The sequence below is a fragment of the Nelumbo nucifera genome, chromosome 8 (genome assembly GCF_055504915.1).
Source record: "Nelumbo nucifera cultivar China Antique chromosome 8, China Antique-T2T, whole genome shotgun sequence".
Taxonomy (NCBI): domain Eukaryota; kingdom Viridiplantae; phylum Streptophyta; class Magnoliopsida; order Proteales; family Nelumbonaceae; genus Nelumbo; species Nelumbo nucifera.
The window spans coordinates 26,350,489-26,362,692 of NC_142656.1; the positions used below are offsets into that span (position 1 = coordinate 26,350,489).

Consider the following 12,204-nt stretch of genomic DNA (forward strand, 5'->3'; position numbering starts at 1 on the left):
TGTTATGGTTAGGCAGAAGTTCACATCCCATTCGTTCAATTCCATTGTTCTGATGACCATAGTAGCCGTAGTCCCTTCATACAAGTACTGATGATCCATCTATTGAATCCATTCTTGTTTTTTTGTTTTTAAATTTTGGACATCCCTCTCACTCACCAGAGTGGCAGAACTCACTTCGTTATCACTTTTTGGATAAACAATTAAGGTGATAATTAATCAGAAAACTGGTATCCAGAAAAAACATGTAACCAATCAAATGGTATCATAAAAATAGTAACCAATCAAGTGAGTTTTTATCAAATTGACGGGGGGTTTTTATTGGTCAAAGCCCATCCGATATTATGCCTTTCTAGCAGAAAAAGAATTTTCCTAGTTGAAGAGTACTTTATAGAATTTCATTCTCTTGCTACACTGAAAGTATATTTTTTCATTTTCTTTTAACTTAGTTATGAACTGGTATGGGCTGGTGTAGAAAAATTGCCTGTGTTACATCCAGTTTCTTAACTGAATTAAATAGCCCCATATTTATTTTTTGGTTTTAAAAATTCAAAAAAAAAAAAAAACACAAAATTCTGAAGGGATTGGAAAGCAATTTGAAGAGTCTGATGTCTCAACCATTGCATTTTAGAATCCAGTACTATTCAGGACTCCTGCAAAGCATGAGCTTTTTTAAGAAAAACTAAGGCAAAAGGAGTCTTATGACATTAGGGGTGCCAACTTGGGCATGTGCAATTGGAGTCCAACCCGAGCTTTTGGACTAAGGTTTTGGGTTGTGGGGAAGGGCTTGGATTGAAGTATCGACTAGCCCGAGCCTGACCAAAATGGCGAGCCATCTTTGCTTTCCTTTCATACAGAGTGCCAGAGTGAATTATTTTTTCAAGGTGGGTGATTGTCATAAGATAAAGACAAGGAGACATGTAAGAGAGAAATATTGATGGTTAGTTGTTGTAGGAGAGAGAGAGAATTGTTCTATTCTATGGTTATTAAATTCTAGGTTCTTTTTCTTTCTTTCTTTCTTTTTTTTCTTTTATTCTTTTTTTGAAGGAAGGGTATTGGCAATTTACCAATAGACCCAATTCAATGAATAAAACGGGATACTTACCGAGGGAAGAATGTGTTTGGTTACCAAGAAAGACTCCATAAGAGGTCCTTAAAAAATGGAGCGGTTCCTGAGCAACCCTAAACGTTTCTATCTTAATGTTAATTTTTAAAATTAAAAGAAAAAATAAAAATATACAAATTATCCTAAAAAGACCAGTTGCAACCTTTTAAGAGGAAGAAATTGCAAAAAAAAATTACAAATTTAGAAAAATAACTTATAAGAAAGGAGGGAAATGCTGGCATGACAAGTGCATTTTATTTTGAAGTAAAATGGTTACAAGGCAGTGTGCTTCATAACCGAATACATTAGTTCAACTGCTCAGGATTACAATCATGTAAGATAGTAGAATGTGAAAGAGACGCAAACAGACTAAGTATGCATGTGGTTAATAGTGAGGGCATGTTTGGCTAAAATATTAGTGGCCATATTACTGGTTGATGGAGTTGTTCTGCCTAGAGGAAAATGATCGATCCCTCTCTACTAGATGGATTATTGAAGTAGTTATAACTTGTTGGAAAATCTGGACAGCCTGCAACAATCTCATCTTCAAGGGGATCCAGCCTTGCCCAAGACAAACAGCCCTAAAAGCTTTTCAGTTCTCAACAGAGATTCTTCAGACAGTTCTGACCCTGGCTTCTTCAACAACTTTAGTCCAGTCTGAGTCTTCGTGCTGGAACCCTCCACCAATAGGTTGGGTGAAAATTAATTGTGACGCAGGTTTTAATACGACTTCAGGTAAGGCATCTCCGTCCTGTTTTGCCCAATCTCACTCAGGAGAAATCATCTGGAGTTGTGGAAGCCTATGCCACTAGTCCTCTATCCTATGTGTAGAAACATTGGCTATTCCTTTAGCTTGTGCAGAAATTGCCTTGGCAAACTTCCCTCAGGTTATCATAAAATCTGATTCTAGCCAGGCAATTTCTGCTCTAAACAATGCTGCCTCTATCCCTTTCTCTCCTTTAGGGGCATTGTGGTCTGATATCCAATCTCTAATTTCTTGCACTGCTGTTCGTTTTGTTTATGTTAAGAGATATTGTAATGTTTTAGCCCATAAGCTGGCCGCGATCCTGACCCGGGGTGCGGGTGTTGTCTAATCCCCTATTTTGGGAGTTTTTTAATGAGACCCTCTTACCCACCAAAAAGAAGAGTGGCCATATTACTAGTACGTGCTGTCCAATTTACTGAGCAATGAGAGAATTTTCTTATAATTGAGAAGTTAGCAATATGCAATCAACATCTGAATCCGCCAAGGAGGGTGAGAACCAAACTCCAAGGCAAAGGTTAAAGCGGCATGAGCAGCTTTAGCTTCTATTTCTTCTGGGAAGCTTTAGGAACATTGATAGCTAAATCTGCCATAAATAAAAGCCCCCGAGTGATCACGGATCACCACACCTAATCTCCCATGAGACAAGATAAAAGCACCATCAAAGATAATTTTCAACAGAGGGTAGGTTATGCCAAAATCGAGACGATTCATTCCACCCCGAAATAGTATTACAGGTATTTGGTAGAGAACACCGAATCTGCTAATTGGGGTAGGTATCCAAACCAATTTGTCATCCATCTCTTCACATTAACTGGTAGAGGTAGTATCTTTATAATTTGCATAGTAGAGGGATCAAAAAATTGTAAAAGTTGCTCATATAATCAAGAACCTGTGTGAGGGTCAATAAAATATACAACTTGAAGTACATGCATCCCACTAGGAAGTAAAATATTAATCGGAGTCAAGAGGACTCCTATGCTTTGGCAACCAAAGATCAGCCAAGGCATCTATAGTCCATATATTGCCAATATACCATTGACAACCACATTCTAAATAAGGCCTGCATTTAAGAATACTCCACCAAATGTATGTCCTTTGAGGTTTGGGAAGAAACGGTCCAAAATTTTTTTTGTTGGAAATTGAACACCAAAACCTGTACCCATAGATGTGAGTACTCAATCAAAAATCCCCAATATAATTTAGAGATGAGGGAAATATTGAGACGATGAAAATCTTTAAAACCCAAAACCTCTTAACAATTTGGGTTTAAAAGCATCCCACTTGTGCAAATATAAATGTTTTTTTCTTTTTTTTATCATCAGAAAAACCCCACAAAAAATCAGTGCTCATAGATGTAAGTTGCTGACAATGGGATGATGTGAGAAGTTTAATGCTCATGATGCATGTAGGGAGAGTAGACACTGTACTATTAAGCAAAATTGTCTTACCCACATGAGGAAAACAATGATCTTTCCATCTTTCCAACCTAGATTTTACCTTTTCAATCACCCTTAAACCATCTTCTTTACAACCATCGTTTTCAAAACTGGACCAGACCGGAAAAACCGATAACCATTCACGCCTCCGGTCCCGATTATACTGTAAACCGCTAATTCACCAAAACCCGTTGAAAAAGTCAAAGAACTGCTGACCTGGGTGGTCGAACCACTAAATTGTTCGACTCGGGCAATGGTTCACATGTTTATAATTTTGAATTTTGCTGATTTAAAAAAAACAATAAAAACAAAAAAAAAGACTTCTGTGTCCCCAACCCCAATTCATTTGTGAGATAGGGTTGGAACGAAACTCATTTTTGTTCTAACTCTAACCCTTCTCAGCTCTCAGCCCTCATACCCTGACGACCTGCAGCAGCCACGATTGACAACAATTGATGGCGATCGGCGACAATGATGAGGCTTCATCTACGACGGTTTTGCAGTGCCTGTAGGTGACTAAGCGGTTTCTGCTTTCTACATTGCAGCGGCTACCGAAATTTGTAGTGGCAATCACTGACAACCAAAGGAAAATCCATCGGCAACGATTTTTGTGAGCCCAACACCGTTTTCATCATACCATTTGATTGTTTTCATGTTTTTGTTTCTGGAATCTGGTTTATGTTTTTTTTTTATGATTTATGTTTTTTCCTTGTGAATTCCTATTGATATTTTTGTGAGCCCAACATGTTTTTTCTTTTGAATTCGTATGCATTCATCCAAAAATTTTGGGATTCAATACTATTTTATAGAGATTCTTTATTCCAGTACTCTTTGCTTAATTAATTTTTTTTGCTTAATTCTTTGTTTAATTAGTTACAAAGAGTCACATATTCACATTTGCTTAATTAATCTTGCTTCATTTTTTTTTTCAATTCCTTGATTATTTGCTATGTCAAAGAATGATCATAATGATGATGTTTATAAATGATAAAATCCCTTTTTTATTTCAATTAATTAATCAAATGATGCTTATTTTCTTAAATTAATTGTTTCTTGATTCTTGATTTTTATTTATTAATTTATTAATAATTTGGTTTTTATTAATAAAGTTCAAAAATCAAAATTAATTTAAACTAATATACTTTAAATAGTAAAATTATTTTTATTTATTGTTACTAATTTTTGTTAACTTTATTATTTATTAATTAATTATATTATTTTAATAATTTTTAAATATGATTTAAATAGATTAATTATTTATAGTTATTAGAAGAGCCAAGGTTCAAAATATCATTACGTATCGGTCCATACCGGGGCCTTCCTAATACGCCCCTATAGGGGGTGTATCAAGTCAAGCCATGGTTCAGAGGGTAGCTGGAACTTAAATCGACCCCTCTGAACCGGTTTTGAAAAAAAAATAAAACACAAAAAAAACACTGATACAGGTTGATACGTCCATCGGCCTGTATTTATATTTAGAACCTTTTGAATATTATAAAATTATTTATAATTATAATGAGATTTCATAATAAATTAGTAGCTATTATTACTTTACTTGTATTGTTTATCTTTTTTTTATCTATTGATTTTCTCTAATTATTATTTTATATTTTTTACTAATGTTATTTTAATATTTAATTTTTAACTTAAACATTAATATTTTAATACACTTGATGGAAAGCTAGATGCATGTATTTAAAAGATGGAGAGAGTTAAAAATATATAGTGTTTAAAAGATATGGTACCAAAAGAGCTTTGATCAATCAAAATCCCTTGGTGAATTTTCATAAATGCCACCTGATTGTTTAGCACTTCTATGATACCGAGCTCCAGCTGGTAGCATAGTTGCACCCTTAATTAGAAGTAACATAAGATGGTTTTATTAGGGATGTAAGATAGTTTAGATGATGTTTTAGGAGGAAGTTTTAGGTAGAGGTGCTCATGGTTTGATAACCGAACCATGGGGTGATTTTCTAGACTAAACCGACTTGTTCAATTTTTATATTTAACTGAACCAAAACCAAACCGATGCAACCAGTTAACCGATTGACCAGTTGACCGGTGGACTGGCTAACCACGGTTCATTTTTTTGGTTTTTTTTATGCCCTCAAAATTAAAAAAAAAAAAGGAGCCTTGAGGGAAAGGAAAAAAGACAACACTAACCTCGAGCAAATGTAGCAGAGCCTCTAGGTTGTGGAAGCAGGAGGGATCGCCAATGTCACCGAAGTTGGCCATCCCCAGACAGTCGAAGAATTTGCGACGCATGAACCGGCAGCTGCCATAGTACTTGTGAGAGTGAGGTGAGCCAGTATCTGCTATGCGTCTCTTGGGTCGCATCGTTGTTGTAACCTCCTCTTCCTCCACTTCTTCTTCTTCTTCTTCTTCTTGCAACTTCTCTTGGGCCGCGTTGCTATTGGGTTCCTTCTCTCCATTCCCTTTAGCATTTCCTATCACGAGCAGAAAACAGAGAGTGAGGTGAGACAGTTGGTCGGAGTGTCAGAAGTCGGTGACTCGATCGTCAGAGGTTGTCGGTGATTCGATCGGAGGGCAGAGCGCCGAAGGCCGTCAGTCCATTGGGGAAGAAGAGAACTGGGAGTCTGAGAGAGTAAGAGTCCGAGAGAGAGAGAGAGAAAGGGGAAAGGGAAAGGTGCGACAGGTGTCAGACACTCAGACTTCCTAGTCTGGTAGTGTTTGCCTGTTCACCAGTCTAGCTACCAGTTTGCCAGTCTTTCGAAGAGAAAGGCTGAAACCTGAAAGTCTCAGTTCGGTAATCTGACACTCTCCGAACTTTTTTTTAATATAATATAATATTATATTATATTATATATATATATGTTGATCAATTCGGTTAACCAATTTTTTTACTCAGTTTTGGTCGATTTTTTCGATCGGTTCAATCTTTCATTTTTTTTCTCACCCCTAGTTTTAGGTGGAAAACTTTTTAGGAGAGAGAATTGGTTTTGTGAAGTAAGATAGATAGAAATTATATTTAAAAAATCCAAAAAGAAAGAAAATTTAGATGGGATGAGGAGATCTCCAACATTGCTTTAGTATATAGATATAAATAACACTATGATTGAAAAAAAAAAAAAAACAGTTCTCCTAACTTAATACACAGAATTTTGGAATTGGACTCGGTCGTTGGGGTCTCCTGATTTCACGTCTTTTCTTCTGTTGAAAAAATATTCTCAAAAGTTCACCTCCAAAACTCCTCTACATTTCCCCTCGTTGTCTTGTACCTTCTATTTCCCCTGCCCAAAACGGAGGCATCTTTTCGAGAGCCCTGTCAAAAGGGAGATCAAAAGATCTCTTGAAACAAAAAGAGAACAATTAAAAATGACGCCGAATCGCTGCTTGTCTGCGGTTCTATTCTTCCTTTTGACGGGCTTGGTTTCTTCTTCGAGCTTCATTTCAGGTGACTTCAGATACATATCGATTTTGATCTCCCGTTTCTATCTGTTTTCTGATATTCGATTTCAATACATTCTTTGCAGACGATGTGTTTGAATGCCACGGAGCTACCGGTCGGAACCTCCTTCAGGCGAAAAAAAGTCTGTTTCTTTTCTCTTTTATTGTCAAATTCATTTGTTTTTTTTTTTTTCTCATGAAACTCCAATAAATGCATGCATTATAGATTGTAGGATTTGTTATTTTGAACAACAATTTTCTCTTATGTCATAGACTGCTGGTGCAAAGTATTATGGAATTATTCTTTTTTTTTGTGGCTTTGTTGGACTATTTAATTATAAGGATTATGTTTCTTTTCTAAAGTAGAGTGTAATGATCTTTGGTGGATAATGGTTTTCAAAATCAGACCGGACCTGATAGTTGGACCAGAAAAACCAGGAATTGGTCAGGTGATCGGTTCTGTTTTCTTCCAAAACTGGATTTTCTCCAAAAACCATTGGTTTTGGTTAGTAAACCGCTGAACCAGGCGATTATCGTTTTTTATTTATTTTTTATTTTTTATCAGAACGAACTAATCATTCGATTTGAACAATCGGACCATTCAACCCAATAACCGGACCCCTGACCGATTCAGTCTCTGAGTCGATTTTAAATGCAAGCGTTTTCTTCCAGATTTTGGCATTTTTGTAGTATCATGGTTTTTGCTTAATATATAAATAAGATAACTGTACAGAAACATAAGACCTTTTGATTTGAGTGCTATGGATTATTTAGTAGTCTCCTCACTCTGTTTATTTGATTGCCAACAATCCTGTGTTTTGGTAAATTATTTTTTTATGCATTAAATAACTTTCATACTTGGGGAAGTTGTCAAATATGAATGATATAAAATTATTCTTTCTAATAATTTGAAATTTTATGGATAAAAATATCAATTATTTAATTTATCTGAAAAATATGATAAATGAATTAACAAAAGAGAATATGATTAAGCTTATTGTAACTTATGAGGGAAAATCGATAGCTGTAAGAAAATTTGTGGTGTTCCATGTCATGTCAGCTTGATTAATGGGAGATGAAAATACAGAAATTTTATTAAATAATGTATTGGAACTGTTCCAATACTGTCGAAATTTGTTCTATTGTATGACAATTAATTCTGTTATTTAAGCATAAAACATTGAAAAATTTTGCATGTTTAAGGCTATGTTTGGTTTGAAAGAAAAGGTAGGGAAAGGAAGAAAAAAATAGAAAATTTCATACAAAGTTTATAAAAATTTTTCTTTCTTTTTCTTTCTCTACATTTTACTTCAAACCAAACACAGCTTAAGACTAGCATTAGTTCCAGGTGGAAGTGGAGGAAAAATGATAAAAAGATAAATGTTATTAGAAACTATGCCAAGTTTTATTTATTTTTTCAGTATTAACCAAGAAATTTACGACTTGTGTCTAGGTTTCGTGTTCAAGCCCATTCCGGGCCCAGGCCTACATCAGGCCCTCAATTTTCTGGGTCAACTCTGGGCTCAATACTTTAGGCCTAGCCCGCATACACATACATCTTTATGTTATATATAAATATTATAACATGATGCATGTAATACATATGGTTTATATAACATTTTATATATTTTATACATATATTATATGAGATTATATAAAATATATTATATATTTAATATTTTATACAGAAAAGTTCTATATCAGAATGAGGCCCTGGCCCAAGATATAGCCCTTATCGTAGTTGCAAAGCTCAGTTTGATTTATTTTTCAAGTCTAAAAATGTGCAGCTCTAAACTGGCCCTGGCTATAACCCTTGTCACAATTGCAAAGCTTGGCCTGGCCCATCATCACCTTTACTTGGTAACGGTACACTGTAGTTTTGCAACAATGGCATCATTATTTGGCTATTAAAATCAATGTTTTAAAAACTGATCAGGAATTGTAACCATTTTGGTCATTGGCTTTTGGGTCAGTGGTTCAACCATTTAGGATGGCCCATTCTAATTTAAAAAACAAAAAGGTCAAAAATTGTTATCTGAGTCAAATAGGTCGACAATTCAATTATCCGGATTAACAGATTATTGTTCAAATCAACGATTTTTTACCAAAAATAGGTTAAGGATAAAACAGAACCGATTGTCTGACGATCCGATCATCTTCGAAAACACTGATTAAAATGAATGGCAGTGTAAGTAATAATGGTGCTTCCCCCGGTGGTTTTGCAGGTTGCCCCGTGAACTTCGAGTCCCTGAACTACTCGATAATCACAACCCAGTGCAAAGGGCCCCAGTACCCCCCGAAACTCTGTTGTGGAGCTCTAAAGGAATTCGCATGCCCCTTTGCAGATGATTTGAACGACATGACCAACGACTGTGCATCCACCATGTTCAGCTACATCAACCTCTACGGCAAATATCCTCCTGGCCTCTTCGCCAGTGAGTGTCGCGAAGGCAAGGAAGGACTATCATGCGACGGTGTAAATTCCGGAGCTCGGATTGGGCTCACTGTGTTTCCACTCTTGCTTCTTGTAAGCTCCACCCTCGTGTTTCTGTTCCAAATGTTGTGAAGCCCAGATGTCAATCTCAATCTCAATCTCAATCTCATTCAGATAGTGATTGTTTGTTTCTCCTGTTGGTTGCAATTCAGAGCTTTTGGAGAGAAGTATGGTTTTCCTGAGCTGGGTCATGTTGTACTACTTTCTCTGTATCAATCAGCGTTAAATTCTATGTATAATCTTTAATTTAAATTAGCCCCAAATTATTATTTCTAATATTAACTCTTTTGTTTTCATAGAGCATTACCAATTCTATACATGTAGGATGCATGCAAATTGAAGTCCTTAGAAACCCATGCATGGGCATGGTACATCATTGAGAATGTTGAATCAAATCATATCACAAATATCAAAATGTTAGCTCTATTATTTTAGAAATTCTGTCGAAGTAAAACATAAAAATGAAAACCTAAATGTATATAAGAAGGAATTGTAATATTTAGACACATCTATCATATATATACTTGGGGTCCATTTGGTACGCAAGCAGCCAGATCCAGAATCAGGATCCTCCATAATTAGAATCGGAATGATCTATTCCCATATATAGTTCAAACAGGAATTAGAATCAATTGGAATGGAATCTTATTTCCAAGATAGGGGGAGGGAATGACCATTCCCTCAAATGGGGGAATGAGATTCCATTCCACCAAGGATGAAAATGGGATTCTGATTTCATCCAATCAGATATTTGAAATCAGAATGGGTCATTCTAACTCCAATTCTAGACCCCTATTCCCATAAACCAAATGGGCCTTGATAAAATGGAATTTACTACTTGTGAACTAGAAGTAAAAAACAACATAATCATGGTTTATTTGGAAGTCAATTAACCCACAAATAATGAGTCTCTGACCTACATATAATGAAAAGAAAAAAACTATAAAAAGAAACTTCTAATAAATTTCTATTAAGCAAATCCTGATAATCTAAATAAATCTTATTGCAACAATGATGCAAAATAAAGGGTTCAGCTATGATTCTGGATAGACTTTATACTAGAAAAACTTATAATCAATCAATTGGCATCATAAAAGTGATAACCAATCAGATAATATTTATCAAAATTCGTGAGAGGGTTTTATTGGTCAAAATACCTTCTGCTATCATGTCTTTCTAGCAGCATAAATTCTTTCTAAAATAAAAAGCCTTTTAGAAAACTTAAAAGAATCAAATTATTAACAAGGCAGGGAGTTAGGTTTCCATTGAATTGCCTTAAATCACATGAATCATATAAGCTAAATAAACTGTATAAATAATAAAATTTTTAAACCCATGCCCATTGGTTCCGCATCTTGTTTTTCCCTCTCCAAAGCTCTAATGGTCATTTTTCACTTCTTAAACCATCTCAAATATATCCATAATATGTAGGGAGCTCCCCATAATTCTAGCCCTCCATCTTGGTAACCCGTTATTTTTCTCTAAAGTCGGGCAATTGCACTCTAGCTGATGTGTCTCAACCACCTCAATTAGTCAATTACCATTATACAAGCGTGGATTTATGCGATGTATAGATTTTGTGAAAAGGAAAATTAAATAATAGAAATATATAAGAGTATATAATTATTTTATATTTAAATTTTTAAATAATTAATAATTATTTATATGTTATATATTATTTAATTTTTTTTTGTAATCGATAAAATCAACTAAATCGACCAACCCGATTCAATTAGATTTGAGTTAGTCAACTTTCTAGTATTTCCAATCGGCTTCAGTTCAGCAATTTTCTAACCCAACCAGGTTGGGTTAGTTTTGGTTTCTTAATTTGTAAACCGGCTAAAATTGAACCAACGCACAGATATATTTTAAAATATAATTTTTTAATACAGGAAGGTAGGAAAATTTTCATATTGCTTAGTCTAAAATATTTTGTATTGTAAATTTAAACTTTTCTATTTACTTTTTAATAATATCGTTGTAATTTTTTTAATTTTTAAGTTTATATCTTTTGAGCTAACTGACCAAATTGAAAACTAACCCAAACTGATACCAGTGTTTTTAACCTGACACTGACCGGACCAGTTGAATGGTTCGAATCATCACTTGGCCTTGATTCTGGGTCCGGTCTTGTTGAAACATGTCCTTTGGTCAAAAAACACTAACTTGGACAAAAATCACCTGATCCTGAATGATTCAACTATTGACTTGTTTGACTCGGTCACTAGGTTGCAGTTGCACACATAATATATATGGAAACTTTCGAAGACCATAACTTTGCACTCAGATGTTTGATTGAGATAATTTTTTATTTTGGGTAAATGTTTGAAATTTATGCGTTCCAAGGTGTCATGGGTGCCTTACCACACTATTTTCATGAAAAAAAAACTTATTTGGCCTTCAATCACAATTTTTCATATTTTTATAGATAAAAAAATTTAAAAACATAAATTAAATATATATATATATATATATATGTGTGTGTGTGTGTGTGTGTGTGTGTGTGTGTGCGTGTGTGAAATATATAGAGTGTTGACATGGAACATTCTAACCTATTTGACCTAGATGGTCAAACCGGTGACCCATGACCTAGGGATGGCAACGGGGTGGGTTGGGGAGGATTTTGTAAATTTTAGACCCTACCTGCCTCCGTAAACCTCATAATCCATACTTGCCCCAAAATCTGTAGCGGGTTGGATTTTAAGAATCCAAACCTTCCCCGGACATGAAAATGCAAAACCCTCCCCGACCTTGCCCTCTTTGCATTCAAAGGTAGGGGTGGATTGGATTTAGAACCTATATCTAATTTTCTTTTATTTATTATCAATATAAACAATAAAAAAGTAAAATAACACAAATAAACAACAAAATGTTCTCACCTGGCTAGCCCAGTCCGCTCCACCAATCAACCCAGAATATCCAAAAATGCTACCCTACCAAATTTCAGCCAAAAATACCCCAATTTACCCCTTTATCCGAAAATATTCCATTGTGGTCA

General features: G+C 35.0%; 1 protein-coding gene across 1 annotated transcript; it reads left to right on the top strand.

The window, feature by feature from the left end:
• Positions 1–6,511: 6,511 nt before the first annotated feature.
• LOC148789785 (GPI-anchored protein LLG1-like) lies at positions 6,512–9,482 on the top strand. Its single transcript, XM_088893690.1, has 3 exons — positions 6,512–6,719; positions 6,799–6,855; positions 8,938–9,482. Exons 1-3 carry the CDS (start codon positions 6,641–6,643, stop codon positions 9,276–9,278), a joined length of 477 nt encoding a protein of 158 aa, XP_088749816.1. The 5' UTR covers positions 6,512–6,640; the 3' UTR covers positions 9,279–9,482.
• Positions 9,483–12,204: the final 2,722 nt, after the last annotated feature.

What these genes read in the sequence shown, in the direction of transcription:
- LOC148789785 (XM_088893690.1), top strand. Translation starts at nt 6,641, where the DNA reads ATGACGCCGAATCGCTGCTTGTCTGCGGTTCTATTCTTCCTTTTGACG. An exon ending in TTCTTCGAGCTTCATTTCAG is followed by an intron (nt 6,720 to 6,798) that starts GTGACTTCAGAT and finishes CATTCTTTGCAG; the next exon opens with ACGATGTGTTTGAATGCCAC. An exon ending in CCTCCTTCAGGCGAAAAAAA is followed by an intron (nt 6,856 to 8,937) that starts GTCTGTTTCTTT and finishes GTGGTTTTGCAG; the next exon opens with GTTGCCCCGTGAACTTCGAG.